The sequence below is a fragment of the Protopterus annectens genome, chromosome 17.part0 (assembly GCF_019279795.1).
Source record: "Protopterus annectens isolate FY-2018-M chromosome 17.part0, PAN1.0, whole genome shotgun sequence".
Lineage (NCBI taxonomy): Eukaryota > Metazoa > Chordata > Ceratodontiformes > Protopteridae > Protopterus > Protopterus annectens.
This window is the reverse complement of record NC_056751.1, coordinates 753,966,829-753,990,965: the sequence shown is the minus strand read 5'-3', so window position 1 is coordinate 753,990,965 and position 24,137 is coordinate 753,966,829. Positions and strand designations below refer to the sequence as shown.

The 24,137-nt window shown below is 46.4% G+C and overlaps 1 protein-coding gene across 2 annotated transcripts in view; it reads right to left on the bottom strand.

The window, feature by feature from the left end:
* Positions 1-24,137, bottom strand: part of LOC122791611 (nucleobindin-2-like) — a 917,099-nt gene that overhangs the window by 748,849 nt on the left and 144,113 nt on the right. For both annotated transcript variants that reach the window (XM_044059400.1, XM_044059401.1), the window contains exon 3: positions 7,078-7,185. In XM_044059400.1, coding sequence (XP_043915335.1) covers positions 7,078-7,185 — 108 coding nt within the window. The remainder of the gene's footprint in view (positions 1-7,077; positions 7,186-24,137) is intronic.

Below are 24,137 nucleotides of genomic sequence, written 5' to 3'. Positions count from 1 at the left end.
TTGCAAGGGACATCCTCTGGGGGGCTGTCAGAGGAGTCCTCGCAAGCACCAATTTGCTCCATAGGAGCAACTTGGGGCACAGAAACGGGCTGTCCCAGGGGCCGGATGGTGGAAGCCTGGCCCAGTGCAGAGGGAGCGGGACGGAGCCGAACAAGTGCCGGGGTCCGGAGACCCTCAACAGAGCCCTCTCCACTACATCAAAGCCGAAGGAGCCGACCTCGACCAAAGGATCCGACAATCGGCTCCCTCGGATCCGAAGAGTGGACCGGAGCCGGCGCGGCGCCGGATCCGAAGGACAGTACGCTCCGACACAGACGGCGCCGGCGAGCACTGATCCCCGGATCCGGCTCGGATCCAGGCTCCGAGAGGTCAGGTCCGACGCACTCGAGGGCATGGTCGGATCCGAAGTACTATCGGCGCCGACCCACCCCCCGCTCCGAAGCTGCTCGGCTCCAGCTGCTCCGAACCCGGGTAGCGGGTCGGAGAAGGAGCAATAGGCTTAAAAGGGTGTTGAGCTCCCGAGGGGGAGGCAAGAGCACTCCCATCTGCATCTGGGCCTGGATGAACCTTCTCATCATCCGGTCCAGATCAGCATCAGAAAGGCTATGAGTAGATCTCGACGAGGCTACCGAGGTAGGCCTGGAGTGCCTCCTCGATAGCCTCGACGGAGATCGGGTCTCCTCCTCCTCAGGACCCGGTGAAAAGCACACAGGGGACCGGAGCCGAGAAGGAGGAGACCGAACCGACAACGGAGCCGGGGGAGAAGCCCGCTTGGCTGGCGGGGCCGAAACAGAGGTCTCGGCCCGCCGCTTGTGGTGCTTCTCCCTCCGGTCCTTTTTGCCAGCATCCCTCTCCTCTCCAGAAGCGGGAGGTTGAGTCCCAGGAGCAGGAGGGGGTGCCACAGGGGGAACAACCGTAGCCACGGCTGTTCCCGAAGGAGCGGAGGCCGGAGCCGAGTCCGGCGGTAAAAGACCCGCTAAGACCAGCTTGGACCTCCGCTCCCTCAGTGCCCTGGGGTTGAACCCTGCACAAATGGAACAACCAGATGTGAGGTGTTCAACCCCGAGACACTTAACACACCGAGTGTGGCCATCAGCCGGTGAGAGCTTATGGCCACACTCGAGCATTGAAAAATAGATTTAGGCTGATCAGCCATAATCTATAACTACTAAAAGCTACTAAAAGTAACTTAAAACAAAAAGACACACAGGCCCAACACACACACTCTACGCAACAGCGAGGGGAGGAAAAAAAAATTACTTAATTTAACTCAAATTAAACTTTTCAGAAAGGGAAACCTAAACTTTCACACAGAATTACTCAAAGAACCAAAAAATTTTCTGATTTTACAGGTAATAAAATACCACTTAGCTGAGAGCAATGAACCCAAATCCAGTCACCAGCGCGGCAAACGAGATCTGAGGTCATGAGGGTAGAGCAGGGCATTATGGGTGAGGGGAGGAGCTGAGAGCTTAGATCCATAGCTGGAAAACCATGCCGGTTCGGATCCGATATCGGATCCATAACCCACAGGTTGCAGACAAATGAATATCCTACTTCAGATCACTAGATTCAGGATATGATCTAACTGTACTCGGTTAAGTGAGCAAATGAGATGGAGCCAGGAGGAGTGTTCTAATATAGACTTACGGGGCGGGCAACTCCAGAGCCACCAACACTAATACCAACACAGGAACAGGGAGGGAGGATGGGGAACTAACTGCAGAGAGACGCACAGCACACTGTTCAGAAACACACAATTAGGAAACAGAAAAAATGAAAATACAGTACTTTTAAAACTGCAAGTTTGTACTTAACAGAAGACTAAAATTCACTACTGCAAGTTTCACTTAGCTTCAGCTTCTACTAGATAGTCTCTGAAGGAGACGTCCTCTCGTGATCTCGGTGGCCCTTCCCCCTCATCAAAATCAGTTTCTTCAGTTAAAGATTTGATTTGAGGGGAATCTAAGTGCCTCCTTTTGTACAACCTCTTCCGGGGACCTTATCAGTGGGGTGCTTTGAAGAAGTATCAGAAGAGGAGGGGAGCTAGCAAATGGGAAATACCTGGAAGCTCTTACTGGCTGGCTGCCCCTGTGGAATAGGATGAAAAGACAGGTTCTGAAGGAGGAACAGGAATAGGATTTGTGGAAGTTGTGTGAAAATAACTCTCTGATAGGAGAAAGTCCTCTCCACCACCTCAAAGGCAGAGGGATCGGGAGAAACCAAAGCCAACCTCACAGGAACAGAAACTCTCAGGTCAGATAAGCCCAAGTCCCTCAGGTCCTCCACTCCAAGGGGGAGTCGGAGCTGAACTGTCCAGCGCCAAGGCTTGGAAAGTTTAAGTCACCCCCCCCCCCCTGGATCCAATGTCGATACTTCGGCTCACAGACTTGTCCTGCTCAAAGGGGGGGGATTGTGAATGTGACGGGGAAACATTCAGAGTTGAAGACGGCATCTTTGGATCTGACACTGACTCTTAGAGCTCTTCTATCAGAGGATTCCTGTAAAAAGGGAGATCTGAGCCTTGGAGAAACTGGCTCCAGAGAAAAAAACTAGGACTCCAGAGTCGAGGAGACAAAAACTGAAGGAGTCGGATCTGACAACTTTGCAATATTTGCAGGTAGCTCTGATGTTGGAGCACTTTTCGGATAACTGGCAGGAGAGTGCTTCCTATGCTCCCTGGGCTCCACAAACTTAGACTTTAATGGGGTTTGAGCCCCTGAACTAGAAGCTGAAGGTGGCACAACTGGTTTATTATGCCAGTTACTAATGGCTCTGGCATTGAAACCAGCACAAATTGTACATGAGAGTCTAGATGAGTGGGGTCCAAACAATAAAACACACTTCGTATGGTCACCAGAGACCAACAATGGTAAACAGAATACCTTAACGAGCAAGGTAAAAAAGAAAGACTGCAATACAAACTATGGTAACATGAATAACAAAAAAAATGGGCAGATAGGATAAAACAATTTACAATAAGCGGTAAAGAAAGGAAGGGTTAGAAAAGTAATAAAAATTACGAAAATTTAAAATTCTAAAGATATTACTCACAATTTTCAAGAAATTATTTCCCTGAGCTCAGGAGAAGGCAATCCCAACTGAACCATTATGGCAGATGGGATCTGGGGTAATGCAGTGGTTAAGGGCATTATGGGTAAAGGAAGGAGCTTGAGAGTGGATCCAAGATCTAGTCAATAACCTAAGCACAGTCACAGCAGGAACACCTCTATGCTAAAAAACTGTTCTTAAAAGAAAGATACACCTTTGCCTCTTGAAGGCAATCAAATTTCCAAAGCTGCTATATTTTTCATAAAGATTGGCTCTAGGTGATTTGGTCACACTTACTAATTCACGGTTGAGGTGTCGCTCCTGTATATCAGGATAAGAAAAAAGGCTGATGATGATTTGCTATTGCATTTTATTTTACTAGCTATTGTATTTATTTATTTTTCCTCTGGTTAGGTCCTTTTTTTTTTTTTTACTATTTTTACTATTCGAGTTCAGTACTTTGAAATGTAATGCAGCTTCATAAAACTGAAAAGATTTTTCATATATTTAACTATGTTTGTGTAATTAGACTGACTGCAGAATTTGTATGCCAACAAGTCAGGACTTTAGTGCTTCAGGAAAAGAACACAGCCCTTTACAGGCAGCACACAGTGGTACAGCTTATTCTAAGACCTTGATCTTAAGTCAAGCCATCACAGAAGCACCTTCATTCAGAAATTCACAAGTCAAACACAACTTTCCTCATTTGCTCTTCAAAGCTGTAATTAAAATTGCACAAGCACAACAAAAGGTGGACTTCATAATGTCCAAGACTGTACGCGCACAAGATCAAACCGTGAAGACCCCCACTACGCCTTTATGCAAATGCGCTTAACACCAGTTAACAGCAACGACTATGAAAAACAAACTGGAGGTCTGCAAAGTAATACCAAGAATCTTTTGTGTTGTAACTTCATAAATGGGATTACAACTAGACTGGTTATATACAAACATAACAGTTTGTGTACAGCGATGACTATTTTGATATCTGAGAGCAAAGCATGAACTTGTACAAGGTGCATATTACTGGCACTCAGTTTAGGAAAGTGATGCAAACCGCAACTATGGAATAGTACATTAAAAAAGATGCAAGTTATTATTTACTGAATGAATAGGTGTCCGTACATGGACATCTTGACTAGGTCTTTATAGAGACGGGAGAAAGAGCGAAGAAAATGTGAATACAAAGGAATACATCAAGAAGGCTGCGCTGGAGGAGGTGGGAGAAGAGGGGTACTTTTTTAGTGGAGGATAGACACCCCTATTTTTCAAATTTTTTATACAACAGGGATCTCAGGGAAGGAAGAATGGAAGAGGGTAGAGGAGAGAGGATTAGTAAAAGTATGCTACATAAAAAATGGACAGGAACACCACAGTGGGCTGGCATTTGAAGGGGATACAAGATGTACAGCTGGCAGAAGGACACAAAGGGCAAGAGTGAGGAGGTACTGGAACTGGTCTCACCCCGGTCTGGAGAACCTCAATTACTTTCATGGATAGATGTACCTGCAATGGGGGACCCCAGAAATGTGGGGGGAGGTGGAGGCCTCCAGTGGTTCCATGGATGGAGCCATAACAGGTCAGGGAATCTGTAGCACACTGAATGAGGTCTTGCATTGGTTGAAGGCATTTCTCCACTGGTCACTCAACCAGGTGCTGAAGCATGTGCCATTTTTACACTGCACCAAGGTGCCCACAAGGCCAGAACCATTCCACTGATACTGTGAAGATGTCCCTGGGTGGACAGAGGAAGATGGTGATCAGTCCCTGTCCTTGGAAGCATAAGGACTGGCTGGCCCTGGGATCTTTGGACCTTTGGAAAAGGGAACATAAAATGAGAGAAAGAAAAGAAATGAAAAATAAATGAGAGAGACAAAGACTTATAAATTGCTGTTACAGTATTTTACTGACAGGAGTATTTTACTGACAGCGCTTGGTAACCATTTATTAAACAGGTATACTGATTTGTACTTAATTGTATACAAATTAATAATGCTGCCAAATGGTACTACTACTAATTGTGGTGCAAGAGTTACTTTTGGGTATTTATTTTTTTCTGTACTTCTTTTCTAATTACCATTTATATTTAAAACAGTTCAGCAAAAATTGTAACAGTTCCACTATGGAGCAAAAATAGGAAGGAAAGAAAGGCGTGACTTAAAATGATTAATACTCCCAACACCTTCTGTCAAATATTCCAGCCTCCCGATACTGTTAGTTATTACAGTCGTTCTCCTCAGTTACAGGAGTAAGAAAAGGAATACATCCATGTTGATCCGTGCTACACCTGTGTGCACAGCTGAGGAATACAGTTCTTCTGACAGACTTTACTTTGCCAACTGTAAAGCGGCTAGAAAAGGTGTGACTTTATAAAAGAAAGTACATCTGCATAACATAGAGGTGAATAAAAATAGACTGAATCTCAAAAGCAGGAAAAACATCTGCATAACGTAGAGGCGAATAAAAATAGACTGAACCTCAAAAGCAGGAAAAACATCTGCATAACGTAGAGGTGAATAAAAATAGACTGAATCTCAAAAGCAGGAAAAACATCTGCATAACGTAGAGGTGAATAAAAATAGACTGAACCTCAAAAGCAGGAAAACAACCTCATTTGCATATGTTTGTCACAATTTAAGGCATTCCCTATACATCTCATTGTCTCATTTGCATATTTTTTGTATGCTAATTAAATTGACTGCTCCCAAGCATAGCCTGTCTCTATGAATTATGCTGAAGCTGCATTTAGCTGCAGCATAACAAATTCCCACTATGCATAAGCGTAGTGATTATGAATATAACCCACGTCTTGCAGCCGCATTCACTGAACCATTGTTACAATTGGCCAGAGGTGGCCTTCATCCTGTATTCCAAGAACCTCAGATTATGACTAGATTACTAGTGCAGTCGGGCAAACACTCCACACCACCACGTCTGTTACCAGACATTTTTGATCAGCCTCATGAAAAATTCACCAATAGTACATATGAAAATGAAACCCAAACCACAGTTCCTCAGATATCTTGCTGGCTGGAAATTCTTCACTATAGAATAACCATAAAGTCGATTCCAGCAGGTAGTTTTCAAACGATGGTTTATTAGTTGGAACTTTCTTCCTTTCACTCCCAATTGACTTCAGACTAAAACATTTCAAAACACAACCAAGTTTAAATAAAGTTATCTATGAATCACATGTTCTCTTTTGACCATTCAACACCCATTTCACCTCTCAAGCACTGCACTTTCAAAATACAGCTGTGAAAAATTCACATAAAATAAGAGCAAAGTTCAAGTTAATACCAGAAAATGATCATTAAACCTAAAATATTCATCTATTTCTCAGACTATTCTTTGTATGTTTTGGTGTGTGGCTAGTTATTTTGGTAATAAATTAGGATTACATCTTCAAAACTAAAAACGAAGAGAAACTTGACAACACAAACAGGCACAACAAAGTGGAAGGATTTGCCCTTTTATAATAATGATCTGAATTTTTATTTTAATGACATACAAGCCATAATGACAGTGATATGAAATGCCATTTAGTTAACAAAACAGGAAAGTCACATCAGTTACCAGAACTTAAAAGCATACCTTGGAACCTCTTAGTACAAAAAAAAGTGAACAAAGCCAAAATTATGGGGGGGATAAAGGCCCAAAATCAGGGCCAGAATTTTAAATATTGCTTTTATAAACTTGGAATGTTGTTTTAATAGGTTTTGCATTCATATGCATTTTCTAAAAGATAGGAAGTTTGAAACTCAAATGTCCAAATCTTGATTTTGAGACTTCAGTCCTCAATGATTTGTGAGAAACCACAAATTTTACAATGGACAAAGCAAAAATTATGAAGCAAAAATCTGGACATGAGGCACATGCTAAAGGCAAGCATACACTATGTATACAAAGTGCAAAATTAAAGAAAGATTTTTACTTAATATTTTTTACTGTGTAGTACCATTATATGCATGTGTGTGGTTATATCACGCTACACTACACTCTTGTTCGAGCTGCCTGAAAACTTACCTTGATGTCATCTGCATTGGCAGTTTGCAGTTTTTCCCGAAAATGGTTGTCCGTTTCTAGAACATTAATCACCTCATGGAGGTAGCGATCATAGTACAGACCAGTATCCTTAATGAAACAGGAAGAAAAAAAATGAGTTTAAGACTACATTAGATGGTAAAGTTTAGTAATGCTGAAACACTTCACTGAAAATCGTTAAGAGATATTAAAGACCAGACTTTCAAGCAACTTCAGAAGTATTTTTAAATACTGGCCTAAAAGTTCATAAAAAAATTAACAATTACAAAATTCTACCATATGTCTACCTCACTGAATGCCACCTCCACACTGTTTTTGCTTTTTTAAAACTGCTACTCACAATCAAAGCAAGTTCATATACTTTACCACTTAATTCTTTCATTAATTTCAGACATGCAATTTGCAACTAAGACATTCAACATGACTAAAACAGAATGGCCATTCCTGTCAAACATCAAGTCCACTTAGACTAGTTCCAAGACACTGTGCATGTAACCTACATGAAGACAACAGCTCAAACAAATACTGCTTAGTGACAATTCAGAGCATGATTTACTAGGCTCACTTTAAGTGAGAAGGATAAAAACAATAGCTTCTGTGCTGCCTAAGAAATGCACTTTCTAAAAAAGTGCTCAGACTTGTAAACACATGCAAGTGATTTTTCCCTCAAAGTCCAGGAACATTATTTAATGTCCAGCTCAATCAGGAGCTGAACCAACTTAGCACTTTTTATAACTGAATAAATCACTTGCATATTTGAAAGTTTAATCTAAATCAGGGAGCTCAGACATGGAACCATTACAAATGTCCTTGCCTGGGAGTGCAACATACACACAAAAGAGGAAGCAAGTGATTTTAACAGATCCAAAAATACCTGAAACCTTAAAAAAGCAAGTGGCCATGGTACGTACCCTAATAAAAATGACATTTGTAAAGCAAGCAGGCAGACTACACTCCCTGCACCCCTTCCTGATACAGAGGTAAACAGCAGCAGCAATTTACACAAAATATACAAAGACAGTGTAACAAAAGAACGATAAATTATCTAACAAAACAGAATAAGTGTATATAAAAAGGTAAAGAAAAGTACAGTTTTGTACCTACCATAAATGTAGATGTTCGAAGATCCACATTGCTGCAGTCATAACCTGTGGGTAGTCCGCTGTCCTCGGTCGGCCCGAATACCAAAGTATTAGGCTGGCGTCGGTCATGGGCGCTCAGATCTGACGTCAGTGCGTCCCGGTATTAAAGCGCATGACCGACGTCATATCCTCAGTCTTTTCTTGCCCCAGATGTCAGAAGGCCCAAAAAGAAAGGCCACAGCCTAAAATAGAAAAAACCTCCAAAACCCATGTACAAACAATGTCTGCAACCCAAACCAAACAACCACTCCAAACTACAGAGGGGAAGGAGGGAGGGTAAATTGGACTGCAGCAATGTGGATCTTTGAACATCTACATTTATGGTAGGTACAAAACTGTGCTATGTTCTTCATCTCACATTGCTGCAGTCATAACCTGTGGGTAGAATCCCAAAGCAAAAGGAAAGGGAGGTTGGCAAAATCATAAAGCATTGGGAGCTGCTAATAAGCCCTGCAAAACTGCAGTGGCAAAACCAGACCTAGATTTGGAATAAAGAGGGAGATGGTAATGTTTAGAAAAAGTGTGCACTGAACTCCAAGTAGCTGCTTCCAAAATATCTTTGGTAGCTCCCCCCCTCAAAAAAGCAGTAGAAGTGGCAGTAGCCCTAGTGGAATGAGGTCTGATTCCAGCCGGAATCTCCTTACCATGATGAGAATAACAAAAAGCAATGCAATGACCAATCCACTTAGAAATAGTTTGTTTAGAAACAGGTTTCCCCTGAGAGCTCAAAGCAAAAGAAACAAATAACTGTTGAGAATGTCTGAAACTTTTAGTCCTGCTCAAATAATAACGCAACTGCCTGTGAATATCCAAAGTGTGCAAAATTTTCTCCCCTTTATTTTGGGGATCAGCATAAAAGGTAGGCAAATGAATAGATTGGTTCAGGGCCACATTTGAAACCACTTTAGGCATAAAAGTAGGGTTAGTACGCAGAGATACCCTATCCTTATGAAAAATCAGGAAGGGTTCAACTGCCATTAGAGCCTGTAATTCAGAAACCCTTCTAGCAGACGTAATGGCCAACAAAAAAGCAGTCTTCCAAGACAAAAACTTCAACTCAGATGTAGCTGCAGGTTCAAAAGGAGGTAAAGTAAGTTTTTCCAACACAAAATTGAGATCCCAGGAAGGAGTAGGAGCTCTACGCGGGGGTCTTATGTTCTTTGCCCCTCTAAGGAATTGTTTAAACAAAGGATGAGAGAATAATGGTGGGTCAAAGTCATAGTGAGCAGAAATGGCTGCAGCATGAACTTTTACAGAGGAGAAAGACAAACCTTTGTCTAATAATTCTGTAAAATATTGAAGAGAAACACTCAAATTAGGCCTGGAAACATCAAAGCTCTTAGCTGTGCTCCAAATAAAAAATCTCCTCCTTTTATCAGCATAAACTTTCCTTGTACTAGGCCGTCTGGCCTCCAAAATAACATTCAAAACTTGTTGAGGAAGCTGCGACCCTCCAGGTTCTAGAACAGAATATGCCAGGCTGTTAGATGCAGGGACTGAATCCTGACATTGAGGAAATGATTGCCCGCCTGAGACAAAAGGTGTGGAATTGAAGGCAAAGGCCAAGGAGGCTCCCATACTAAACTCCTCAGCAGAGGGTACCAGTGCTGTCGAGGCCAATCTGGAGCTATTAGAATCATGGAGGGCTTGTCTTGTCTGACCTTCAAGAGCACCTTGGGAAGGAGAGGCAGAGGAGGAAAGGCATAGACGTGAAGATTGCTCCAACTGAATGATAGAGCATCCACTTTCCAAGCTGTGGGATGAAACATCTTTGTGCAAAACTTTGGCAACTGGAAATTTAGTGGAGAAGCGAACAGATCTATGTCTGGAGTCCCCCATATCACTGTCAGCTGTCGAAATACATGAGGATCCAACTTCCACTCGTGGGGATCCACCATCTGTCTGCTCAAAACATCTGCTAAGGAGTTCTGTGCTCCTGGCAGAAACCTTGCCTGAAGAGTGAGGTGCATACTGAGAGCAGTCTCCCACAGAATCATAGCTTGTCTGCAAAGAGGGTACGAATGAGTTCCCCCTTGCTTGTTGATGTATCACATGACAGTTGTGTTGTCTGTTTGAATCAACACTTGTCCCGGGTGAAGTAAATCCTTGAAAGCCATCAATGCAAATTGGACTGCTAACATCTCCTTCAAGTTGATATGTAAATGTTGAAGTCTGGCAGGCCACGTGTCTTGAACCCACTTTCCATTGAGGCGTGCTCCCCAAGCCTTGTCCGAGGCATCTGTCGTTAAGATCTGACTCGCCTCTGGTCGGGTCACAGAGAGTCCCTTGTTTAGGTGACATTCCTGAGCCCACCACAAAAATTCCTTTTGAATGCAAGGTATTATTTGAATGACAGTGTCCAGATCGTGGCAGTGTTGTGTCCATACATTTTGAGATACCATTGTAGCTTCCTCATATGCAGTTTGGCATTGGGAAGCACCAGAATACAAGATGCCATGAACCCCAAGGCTTGAAGGACTGTCCTTGCAGTCAGCCTGGACCGTAGAGACAATTGCTGGAAGTAAAGTGTAAGGTTCCTTTGCTTGTCCAGGGTCAAAAAAGCCATCTGGGAAGCTGTATTCAGTCTCACACCCAGAAAGCACATTTCCTGAGAGGGTACTAGACTGGACTTTGTTTCGTTCACAGAATACCCTAGGCACCTTAACACTGCCATAACATACTGTAGATGGTGAAGAAGCTTGTTTTCGTCCTGAGCAAGAATCAGGCAGTCGTCCAAATAAGGATAAATTTGTATTCCTCTTAACCTTAAGAAGGCTATCACCGGAGCCAAAACCTTTGTGAACACCCTGGGCGCAGTAGATAAGCCAAAGGGCAATGCAGAGAACTGATAATGTAAAGTCCCAGCCCGAAAACGCAGGAATCTCCTGCAACTGGGTCTGATAGGAACATGAAGATAAGCCTCTTTGAGATCCAGAGTTACCATCCAGTGATCTTTGCCCAACAGAGGCAGAAGTTGTTGCAACGTCAACATTTTGAATTTTGGAATGTCCAGGTATGTGTTGAGGATAGATAAATCCAAAATTGGTCTCCAAGTGTTTCCTTTCTTTGGTACAAGAAACAGGCGAGAATAAAATCCTAGGCCCACTTCTGACATAGGGACCTGCTGTATAGCCTCCATTTGAAGAAGTAAAGAAATCTGTTTGTGAGCCTCTACTCTTTGCTGAGGAGGAACGTCTGGCATGCCTTTGAAAGGAGGCAAGGTGTGGAAATAAAACTTGTAGCCTCGGTTTATAATGTCCAATACCCATTTGTCCTGGGTGACTAAAAGCCAGTTTTGCTTGAAAAGTGCTAACTTTCCTCCCAAAGGAGCTGCCAGACAGGAGGGATCTGGCAGCTGAAGTTGCAGGTCATTGAGCCTGTTTACGAAAGGACTGGCCCCTGCCCTCACTTGTAGATTGTGCAGGGGAACTCCACGTTCTAGGCCTGAAAGAACCCTGAGCTCTGCCCCTACCACGTCTAGATCTGCCCCTAGACTGTAAATCAGAAGAAGGGTAAGCCCATCCCCTTAGTAGGCCAATTTCTGCTAAACTTAGGGGGCTGCACCTGCAAAAAATCTTTTAACAGTCTGCATAGACTTAGCCTTGTCTTCCATTTTCTTTAAAACAGACTCCACAGGAGGACCAAACAAAACTTCAGACTGTAAAGGAGCATCCAAAATTCTAGCTTTAACATGCTCTGACAAATTCTGATCCTTAAGCCAGGCGTGCCTGCGAATAACTGATCCAGTGGCAGCCACCCTGGAAGAAGCCTGTAAAGCATCGAAACCACACTGCAAAGAATGCTTACCCACCTGATCAGAGGCATGAACCAACTCTTGTAATTCCTTACACTCTATGCCCTCTGCCAAAGCATCTACCTTAGATTTTAATTGAGTAAGGAGAAAATTCTGGTACTTTAACATATGAAACTGGCAATTCAAAGCCCTCATTGCTAGAGTGGAAGAGGTGTACACTTTTTTACCCCACCTATCCAAAGCTCTAGAATCCTTATCCATAGGAACTGGGTTCTGTACAACAGAAGCCCTGACACCCTTAGGTCCCTGACTAATAGTTTCTGGGTCAGCCCTTGGGCTCTTATACAGATATTTATGAGCCTCAGGCACTCTAATACCTATCTGGTTTAACTGGAGCAGGAGGCAAAGAGTCTGGATTAAGGGAAGCCTCCAAAACAGGAGGTATAGCTAAGGGCCGATGTTGTGGTAAAAACAAAAATTCCCTAAGCCTCTTTCGGGAATCCGAGAGATCCTGACCTTCCCATTTAAAATGCTCCCTCATAGAATGCAAGGTTTCTGAGAAGGAAAAATCCTCTGGAGGAGAAGCAGAAGGACTGGAATCCTCTGCGTCCGAATCTGAATAAGGAGGAAAATCCTGAGTGTCTTCAGCCGAAGACTCTGAGTAATCTGAAGCCTGTTCCAAAATTTCCAGCTCTGGCTCCACCCTAGGCCTCTTATCTGGAGGGGGCATAGAACCCCTGATTAAGGAAATTAAATCTTCTGCCATTTTAAGCATGTGTTTTTTAGGCACAGAGCCTGCAGAACTAGGACTGACACCTGAGGAAGGCAAACCAGGCCTGCCCTTAGAAGGCACCTTAGAGACTGAGGGAGAAGGCCTAACCACCTTAGGCAAAGAAGGAAGTACAGCAACCTGAGAGGCCCCCTCAGCCTGACCAGACTCCTGAGAGGCCACATCTTGCAAAATTAACGTCTCCCCCTGAGACTCAGCTGAAACCTTGGCTGGATCTACAGATTCCAGCGTAGTTTCTAAAGAACCGGCGTCCGGAACGGATGACTCATCCTGCTTGGACCTTAACGATTTTTCCTTGCGCTTCTTAGCAGAAGCGGGCGTCGGAGGATCCGACGGCATATTGTAATTACACCGCTTACCAAATACAAGCCTAGCGCAATCTAACCTACGTTTAATGGTGCGCTTATTAAACCTAGCACAAAAGCGACACCCGACTACGTCGTGCTCAGGCCCCAAACAAGGAATACAGAGAGAATGGTAATCCCTATGCGGTATCTGTTTCCCACAAGAAATACAATTATTCACTTTTTCTGACATCCGGAATTAACTGAGGCAAGAAAAAACAAAAATATTCCCCAACGGGGTACTTAGCCCAACTTGGTTTCGGTCTGAAACTCGAAATACGAAAATTTCAGAATGCCGAATGGCACTTGCAAACGCTGCTTCTGCTTCGGACCATGAGGCAAAAAAGACTGAGGATATGACGTCGGTCATGCGCTTTAATACCGGGACGCACTGACGTCAGATCTGAGCGCCCATGACCGACGCCAGCCTAATACTTGGGTATTCGGGCCGACCGAGGACAGCGGACTACCCACAGGTTATGACTGCAGCAATGTGAGATGAAGAACATCTACAAGCTGCAATTACTCAGACTTCTATGTATCACATAGAAGTGCTCAATCACAGGTGAAAACTGCAAACAAGTCATGTCAAAAAGTTGTAGCGGACTAAAAACATGCAGAACATTAGCAAAAAACACAAAAATAAGGTAAAAGATGTGTTATATTCCTGAAAAAATACTAAAATAAAAAAATACTAAACAAAGACTTGCTTTCAAATCACTTTTCCCATTAATCTTTCACAAGGTTTAATACTCCTCATCCATATTTTTGTTCCATTCCTTTTATAATTCCCCTTCCCCATCTCCATTTTCTGTAATCGCATTTTGCTCACTTATTCAACCATCTCACTTCTACTATACTTTTTTTCTTTTACTAATAACCACCGAAGGATACCCAGTTAGGTTTGTAAATCACCAGACAAGAAAATTGTCCATACAATCAATTTTTCTGTTACTGAACTGCAAACTTTAAGGACAAATGCCTTTGCCACATCTCTGGGCCAGGTACAGCCACTGTCTGAAATCATACGTCCCCAATGCCATGTGCTGCACCAGTGCACTCAAGTACGGTGCTAAGCTGTGGATATCATACTCGATCATACAAACTCATCTTATCTGTATCAGGGCATTCAAGTACGGAGCTGAGCTCTGGATATCATACTCGATCATATAAACTCATGTTATTTGTATCAGGGCATTCAAGTACGGCGCTGAGCTGTGGATATCATACTCGATCATACAAACTCATCTTATCTGTATCAGGGCATTCAAGTACGGAGCTGAGCTCTGGATATCATACTCGATCATATAAACTCATGTTATTTGTATCAGGGCATTCAAGTACGGCGCTGAGCTGTGGATATCATACTCGATCATACAAACTCATCTTATCTGTATCAGGGCATTCAAGTATGGCGCTGAGCTGTGGATATCGTACTCGATCATACAAATAAGAAGTTATGTACTCACCATAACGTTCCATCTGAGTAGGTAAACTTCATTTGTCAGCAACCTATGGGTCTTCGGATCCATATCGGATCAGAGCCGGCAGTTTCCAACAGCAAAGATCCGAGCTCCAAGCTCAAGCTCCTCCCCCTACCCATAATCCCCTGCCAACCCTACCTGACCTCAGATCGAGTTTGCCCACAGCTAGATAAGCAAACAAAAATCACCCGCAAAACTAGCTACATACCCTTGCCATAAGGAAGGTAACATCTCGAACATCCGAAGGTCAGGGGGACGGAGGGGGGGGGTCGGTTGCTGACAAATGAAGTTTACCTACTCAGATGGAACGTTATGGTGAGTACATAACTTCTTAATCTGAAGTAGTTAACTTCATTTGTGCATCAACCTATGGGACAGAGTCCCCAGCTACCTAAATCTTGGGCGGTCCTCAAGGAAGGATGTTCCGGAGCACTGCAGAGCCAAAGGATGCTCTCCCTCTGGAGACAATATCCAGCTTGTAGTGATTAATGAAGGTATGAGACGAAGCCCATGTTGCTGCTGAGCAGATATCATCAGAGACTCTAGAACGAAAGGCCGCCGAGGTAGAGACAGACTGGGTAGAGTGGGCATGAACTCCTAGAGGTGCGGGCCGACCAGTACTTTCATATGCCAACAGAATACACTGAGAAATCCATCTGGACAGTGTGACTTTGGAAACAGCCTTTCCTAAGTTAAATCTGGCAAAGGAAATGAACAGCTGATCTGATTGCCTATGACCAGCTGTTCTGTGTAAATAAAAGTGCAGTTGTCTGTGCAGGTCCAACAGATGTAACTTATGTTCCCCTTTGTTTTGGTAGTTGGGAAAAAAAACTGGTAGGTTAATGGACTGATTAATATTCGATTCGGATGCAATTTTTGGAAGAAAGGACGGATTGGTTCTGAGGTAGACTCTTGTCTTTGTGGAAGGACAAATAAGGTGGTTTTGCACAAAGGGCTTGAATTTCAGAAACCCTTCGGGCTGAGGTGATAGCTACAAGAAAGGCAGTTTTCCATGATAAGAATTTTAGATCTACTGAAGCTGCAGGTTCAAAGGGAAGGGCTGTAAGTGCCTGCAATACCAAAGTTAAGTCCCAAGTAGGGACTGCTTCCTTCAGCGGGGGTCTGAGTAAGAAGGTACCCTTCAGAAAGGCCTTCCATAACTTGGAGGAGATCAACGGTCCAAGGTCGCTTCCTACATGATAGGGAGAGACAGTCGCCAATTGAACCTTGACTGTAGAGGAGCTGGCGCCCTGATCGAAGAGTCCTGATAGGAAATCTAACACTGCAGGCAATGGAGCTGTGAAAGGATCTAGATCTCTGTGCTCCGCCCAAATAGAAAAACGTTTCCATTTGCTATCATAGACCTTTCTGGTGGATGGCTTATGCGCCACCACCAGAATAACTTTGACCTGGGAAGAGATACCGGGAGTCCTAGCTAACCTTGGAACTGGATCAACCAAGCCGTGAGCTTGAGGTTGTCCAGATTCGGGGTCGGAAGATCCAATGGATGGGTTATGAGATGCGGAATGGGATCCAGAATCCAGGGAGGATTCACTAGGTGAGACCAAAGATACAGGAACCAAGCCTGGTGAGGCCAGAATGGGGCAATGAGGATTATCTTGTTCTGCAACCGACTGGCTTTCTGAAGAAACTTCAACATCAGCGGAAGAGGAGGATAAGCATAAAGGAGACCGGGGGGCCAAACATGCACCAGAGCATCTCGTGGGGATTCCCCGGGTGGGGGAATTAGAGCAAAGTAGTCGTTGCATTTCGCATTTGAAGGAGAGGCGAAAAGATCGCAACAAGGTTGACCCCAAGTGGAGAATATCTGCTTCACTACTTCTGGGTTCAGAGACCACTCGTACGGCGAAAGGATGGTGCGACTCAACTTGTCTGCTAAAATGTTGGACCGTCCCAGAATGTGCCTCGCTATGAGAAAGCGGTTGGTGGAAATCGCCCATTCCCACACTCTCATGGCCTCTCGACAAAGGGGATAAGACCTGGTTCCTCCCTGTTTGTTGATGTACCAGACTACTGCCATGTTGTCAATCTGGATTGCAATCGTTCCTACGGGAAGAAGGCTCCGTAGTGCTTGCAACGCCAAAAGCACCGCCCTCATCTCTAGGACATTTATATGCAGAGAGGTCTCCGTGCTGTTCCACGTGCCTTGGACTGTCCTGCCCGGACAATGCCCCCCCACCCGAGGCGAGAGGCGTCTGTGGTCACAGTGGTTAGGGGGGGGGACACAGAAAAGGGGCGCCCCTTCTGGAGGGCCGGGGATTGGAGCCACCATAAGAGGGCCGCTTTGCAAACCCTGCTGAGGGGAAAAGGGTGGTACAGAGGGAATTGTAGAAAAGACCATTGAACTTGGAGAGTCCAGTGCAGGACTCTCATGTTCAGACGTGCCATCGGCAATAGGTTGATGGTGGCCGCCATCGAACCCAAAGCCCTCAGGACCAATTCCGCCGGGGGTGCCTGGGGTAGGAGGATGGCCCGCACATGGAGTCTTAAGGTCCACACTCTGTCTGGAGTTAAGAGGGCTAGACGCCTGTTTGTGTCCAACCTTGCTCCGATGAAATCTATGGTTTGAGTTGGAGAAAGGGAAGATTTCTCTATGTTGATAGTAATCCCCAGCCGGGCCGCTAGGTGAAGAAAGGAGTTTCTGGCTGCGCAGAGTAGATGCCTTGTGGGGGTGGTCAGAAGCCAGTCGTCTAGGTATGGGAAAACCTGAATGCCCTGCAGTCGCAGGTGGGCCGCTATCACCGACAGAACTTTGGTGAACACCCTGGGGCCTGTGGTGAGACCAAAAGGAAGGGCCCTGAACTGGTAATGGCTGGCTCCTAGCCAAAGTGGAGAAACCTCCTGGATAGTCTGCCCATCAGAATGTGGTACTACGCATCCTTGAGGTCTACAGAGCACATCCAGTCATTCTCCCGCAGGAGGGGGAGAATGGATTGAAGAATGACCATCCGGAACTTTTCCTTGGTTACTGACAGGTTCAAGAGGGATAGGTCGAGGATTAGTCTGAAGTCCCCCGTTTTTTATGGCACCAAGAAGAACCTGGAGTAAAAGCCTGATCTGTACTGGTCTGGGGGGATGTGCTGGATGGCTCTTTTTTCTAGCAGCCACTGGATTTCCGCAGCTGCGGCCTCCCTCTGCTCGGGTGGGACGTTGGGGAGGTGTCTGGGATTGCGAGCAAAATGGGAGAAAGGGATCTGGTAACCTCTGGATATGATGCGAAGCACCCAGCGGTCGGTCGTGATGGACTCCCAAGCTGCTAGGTGCCGCGAGAAGTGCCCCCCCGACTGCCTCCAGAGTGGAGCAGTTGGGTAACCCTTCAGGGCTGTTGCGTGGGCTGGTCAGAGAAGGGTTCTCTGGACCCAAAGTTCCTCGGGCCCCCTCTGCCTCTAGGGCGGCGTCCACCCTGTCCTCCTCTGTCGCGGAAGCACTGGGGTTCCGGAGTGGAATGGGGCTGTTGCGACTTCCGGAACCACATCTTCTTCTGTCCCTTTTTGTTCTTGGAAAAGGACCTCCGAGGAGCAGAGAAGCAGACTCCAACGGCAGACAACGTCTTCCCGTCCTTCTCGCTCTGGACCAAGGTATTGCATACGGTTTTGCCAAAAAGGGCAGAACCATCGAAAGGGGCATTAGCGAAAGATGCCTTAAAGGGTTCTGCGAAATCACAGTGGTGGAGCCAGACCTGTCGCCTCATAACGACGCCTGCTCCGCTAGCTCTAGCGGCTCCTTTCATGGCGTGGGACAGTAGCCGCATAGAGGTGTTCGAGATAGACCTAAGAGTGGCCATTCGGGAAGAGTACAACTGTTTGTCCTCCGCAGACATGGACTCCAGGGGTGACGCAGCGTACTCTTTGATAAGGTCTCGCTGCAGTCGTATGACATGTGCCATGTAGTTCAGTGATCTCACCGAGAAGGAAGCTGAACTAAAAACCCACTTCCCTAATCGATCCATCGACCGAGACTCCTTGTCTGGAGGATGGACCAAGGGACTCTCCTGGGCTAATTCTCTTTTAGTGGCTGCCGCCACCAACATGGCATCTACAGGGGTTCCCTTACTCCAGTGAGATCTGTCGAAGGGTGGACTAAGTATTTTGTCATGTCTTTTTGGGACTGGCTCCACAGTGCCCAGCTCCTTCCACACCCTGGTAGTGATCAGATCTACCAGGGGGTCAGCTGGAGGGGACACCCAAGAGGTAGACGGGCCTGCTTCAAACGCCTCCAGGAACACAGATTCGTCCGAGGTAGGCTTTGGGACAGACCACCCCCCCAATCCTGAGCATCTCCATGATGTCTCCAAATGAGACGTCCTTGGGGGGTGATCTTGGGGAACCTCCCCCTTCCTCCAAATCAGTGTCCTCGGTCAAGGACTCAGGGGAGTCCAAGTGCCTCCTCTTGCACTTGCGCTTATGAGGAATCTTCTCGGGGGGCTGTCCGAGGAGACCTCACCAGCAACATCATGTTCCAACTGGGAACGACCTGGGACTGGCTGACGGAAGTCGGACCCATCTGAGATGGGGTGCAGGGTGGAGCCGTAGCCAAGGCTGGGGGTCTGGAATCCCTCGACAGAACCCTCTCCACTATGTCGAATGCCGAAGGAGAGCCGCTCTCTCTCGGATCCGAGAGCAGACCCTCCCTCGGATCCGACGGGCGGATCGGGGCTGGAGCCGACACGGTCGGATCCGTAGGTCCAGTATGCTATGACCTGGGCAGAGCCGAAGGCACACTGAGACCCTCAGATCCAAAGCTCAGCTCTCGGCTCCAAGAGTTCAGATCCGAAGAAAAGGGACCCGATAGAATTGAGGGCATTGTCGGCGCCGAAGTACCCGATACTGTCAGCGCCAACACTACCCGGCTCCGAAAACTCCGAACCCGGGAAGCGGGTCGGAGGAGCAGCAATTGGGGCAAAAAAAGGTGTTGAGCTCCCCCCCGGAGGGGGGGGGAGGCAGGAACACTCCCCATCTGCAGCTAGACCTGGAGGAATCTTCTCATCATCCGGTCCAAGTCTGCGTCTGTCAGGCTTCGGGTGGATCTGGATGAGGCCACAGTGGCGGGACGGGAGGGCCGCCTCGATGACCTCGATGGGGGCCGGGCCTCCTCCAGTCCCGGTGAAAAAGGAGGAGACCGGAGCCGAGGGGTGGAAGGCTCGGAAGTCCTGGAGGGAGAAGACCGCTTAGCCGGTGGGGCCGATAAAGAGGCCTCGGCCCGCCGCTTGTGGTGCTTCTTCTTCCGCTTCTCTTTCCTGGACTCCCCATCCTCCTGGCCCGAAGTGGGAGGTTGAGTCCCGGCCAGAGGAAGGGAGGCAGGAGTGGCAGTAGCCGCAGCCGCGGCAGGAGCCACCGTGGGACCGGAGTCCGGGGGCAGCAGTCCTACCAGAACCAGCTTAGTCCTCCGGTCCTTAAGTGCCCTGGGGTTGAACGCCGCACATATGGAGCAACCTGACGACAGGTGCCCAACTCCAAGGCACAACACGCACCGAGTGTGGTCATCCGCCAGGGATAGCTTATGGCCACACTCGGTACACTTGGAAAAAACAGCTTTTGGGGCCTCTGACATACTGAAAGGAAAACACACATGCTAGGCCCCAACACACAGCATACTCCCTAACGCACTAACGAGGGTGGGGAAGGAAAACTATGAAGATTAATAGGTAAAGGGAAACTTGTACACAACACACGCACACTAAATTTACAAAAAAAGGAGAGAAAAAAAGGGTAAAATTTTCTCACAAAAAGACGCTAAGCCTGGAACTCAGTGATCGAGCTTGCTGGATGTAACCCCGGCAAACTAGATCTGAGGTCAGGTAGGGTTGGGCAGGGGGTTATGGGTAGGGGGAGGAGCTTGGAGCTCGGATCAATGCTGTTGGAAACTGCCGGCTCGGATCCCATATGGATCCGAAGACCCATAGGTTGATGCACAAATGAAATTAACTACTTCAGATCTCATCTTATCTGTATCTGGGCATTCAAGTATGGCGCTGAGCTGTGTATATCGTACTCGATCATACAAACTCATCATGTGAAGTTGTTAAATCTCGACGTTTATTCTCACTGATGGGTTCGGAGCCAATACTCAGCTCCGACACGGCCGATAGAAAGCTCAAGGTTTGCCAGTAGCTCGAGACCAAGCCCCTTATCCCACAATGCACTGCTGGAATTACCTCAGACCTAGTTTGCCGCGGCAAGAGAGATCTTGGTGTTCCAGTTAACTCGGACCATTTTAGAAACAAATTAACAGCAAGTCTATAAAAAACTTTTCTTTTTTGTTTAATATATATAGTGTGTGTTAGTACTATTATATTTACTCGCTAGATAGTAGAAGTAGTTTAAAAGTTAGGGCCTTGTTGGCTTCTTAGTTTGTGTGGGCCTTTAGCCCCTTTTCTCTACTATTAATCTGTATTATAGTCAGGTTTCCGTGGGCCTTTTAGCCCTATATTTGTATCTATATTTTTTATTCAAAATATACTGTTATAGTTGGTGCCCGGTTTGGGCTTAGTTGTTGTGCATCTAATTTACTGCCTTTTTCACTATGTCGGATGATAGGGAGAAATCCCATCCCAAATCAGGATTCAAAAAATGCCCAGATTGTGGGCAGAAAATGTCCGTTACTGACGGACACATTCAATGTGTCTACTGTCTGGGGGGAAAACACCTCCAAGACACCTGTAGCATTTGCCACTCCTTTTCTTCAAGAATTCTCTTGGAGAGAAGGAGGAAACTTATAGACAGGGTATTGTTACAGCAATCTTTTTCGGAAGTCTTGAATAGCCATGAGGGTGTTAGTACATCATCCAAATCCTCAAAATCAAAGTCTTCAGATAAGGCCTCAAAAAAGGCTAAGATTTCAGAAGGAGGGTCATCAGTTCCACAGTCATCGGAACAGAGTGTACGTTTGATTCGGAGCCAGCTCTCAATATTGGAGCTGGTCTCTGAAGTTTCTTCTTCACCTCTGCTCCAGTCAGCACCTTCGGTGCATTCAGCCAAGTCTTCAGTCAGCCTTTCAGATTTGGACATGGATCGGCTAGTGCAGAAGCTTTTACAGGCACCAGGACTTGCCAAATTGTTGTCGGCCCCGACCAACTCGTCGGTACCGAAGACCATGGAACCGGACTTGTCTTGTCTACTCCTCCTCCGAGCCGTATTGGACTCTCTGAGCCGAAGGAAATTGAATCGATGGTGGTTGAACACTTGGAGCCAATACCCGCACCTGTGTTATCAGCCCCATCTACTAGGATGTCCTCGGTGCCAACCGAGGACTCTAGGAGCAGACGTGCTCTGGGGAGGATAGTCGCACCGACTTGTCGGTGCCAACTCTTTCTCTCAGGGCTTCAGCTCGAATGAGCTCAGCTCCTACCTCAGGCTCGGAGCCCAGGGTTTCGGTGCGGGAGGATCGGACGGTGCTCTCGGGTCCGTCCACTCCTCCTCGTCGGAGCCATGGTGCCTTCGATGCTATGAGGAGAGTTTTGTCTCCAAAGACAAAGTCAGCATCGGTTCAGCTTTCCCTCTCCCCTCAAGCTCCTGTGTCTGCTTCATCTACGGATCCCTCTAAGCGTAGAGACCCCGAGCCTCAAGTACCCCCACAGGGCATTCCCTGCTCCTATGAGACCTCCCCAGATCCCCCCACTGAGGAGGTGCCCAGAAAGAGACTGTGCAAGAGGAGGCACTTAGACTCCCCACAGGAGTCTTTGACATCTGACACGGACTTAGATGAGTCCGAAGAGTCCCCTCGATCCCCATCTGCTTAGTCAGAGGGGCGATTGGCAGTCCAAGACCCCTACTGAGGAGGAGTCTGTGCTCTTGAAGGCTTTTGGGTCTCAACCTTCCATTTCTTGGGTCTCTCCACCTTACGACGAGCTCATGGAACTGATCTCTCGTAAAGCATGGGAGTCACTGGAGGCCATGGAACCTGTCCCTCGTAAACCCAATAAATTCATATCTGCTCCAGTGGACAAGACATTTATGACAAAAGGAGTTCCTGTTGATGCCATGGTGGTAGCTGCAGCCACCAAAAAGGAAGTATCTGAGACATCCTCTTCTATCCATCCCCCTAACAGAGATTCTAGGGTTATGGATAGATATGGGAAGCGCATGTTTAGTTCAGCGACTTTTTCTCTGCGATCACTGAACTACTTGAACCATTTTACATGACTACAGAGAGATCTCCTGAAAGAGCTAGGAGATACTCTCCAGGGTACAGTAGCTGCAGGAGTGGCTGACAAAGTCAACGCCCAGCTCGCTACCCTAAATTCAGTAGTGAACTCATCCATGCGTCTCATATCATATGCAGCTGATGGTTCGAGTAGAGCCACTAGTTCGGGCATTGTTTTTCGAAGACGAGCCTGGATGTGTCTTTGTTCCTTTGTGGAACCCATTAAGTCTTCCTTTATTAATACCCCATTTGATGGCTCATCACTGTTTGGGCCCAAAGTAAAGGAAACTTTAACCAGGTGTAAGCAGAAAGGCAAGACCTTATCTGCCGTTGGGGTCCGTTTTTCCACCCCCAATCGGCAGGGGGGGGGGTGTAGTTCCAAAACACTCAGGCAGCCTTTCAGGACACACGTGGAGAAATCCCCTCTAGAAGAAGAAGAAGGGGTTATAAAGGAAGACGCCATCCCCATGGCAGAGGGGGTCCACAGCAACAGGGTGACAGGGGTCAGTTCTCCAGTAAGTCCTACCAGCACCCCTGAAAGGGGGCCCGACTGTTCGGCTCTGGAGGAAGTCAGGGGTCGCTTGTCTAGTACCCAGAAGCCTGGCTAAGCATAACATCAGATACTTGGGTACAAAGCATCATTTCCAAAGGATATTTCATACCGTTCTTTACCCCTCCCATTCCTATAAAGAAAATCCCAGATGTTCCACCCAATCTCAGGGAACAAGCAATCGTAGAGGTCCACAGATTGCTAGGAAAAAAAAAAAAAAAAAAAAAGTCATCCAACCAGTCCCGGCAGACCAAGTTGGATTCGGAACTTACTCAAGATTCTTTTTGGTACTAAAGAAAACAGGGGACTGAAGACCTATCTTGGACCTCAACAGACTCAACCAGTTCATAAAGAAAGAGAAGTTCTGAATGCTCACGCTTCAGTCCATTCTGCCCTTCTTAGGGAAAGGTGATTGGATGTGCTCCATAGATCTCAAAGACATGTACTATCACATAAAGATGAACAGATGCTCCAGAGATAATCTGCGCTTCCAGCTGGGAGCCAATCATTACCAGTTTCGAGCCCTGCCCTTTGGTCTCACTACAGCCCCCAGAGTGTTCACAAAGTGCATGGTAGTGGTCACGGCTCACCTGAGGCATCTAGGATTCCAGGTGTTTCCATACCTAGACGATTGGCTCCTCACCACTACCACCAGGCATCAACTGACCCAGGCAACACAATACACTCTGACACTCTGCCATCAATTAGGCATTACAATCAACTTCGAAAAGTCTGCCTTATTGCCATCTCAACATACCATTTTTATAGCAGCAGAGTTAGATACCTCAACTACCCCTCTACTTCTCCCTATCGAA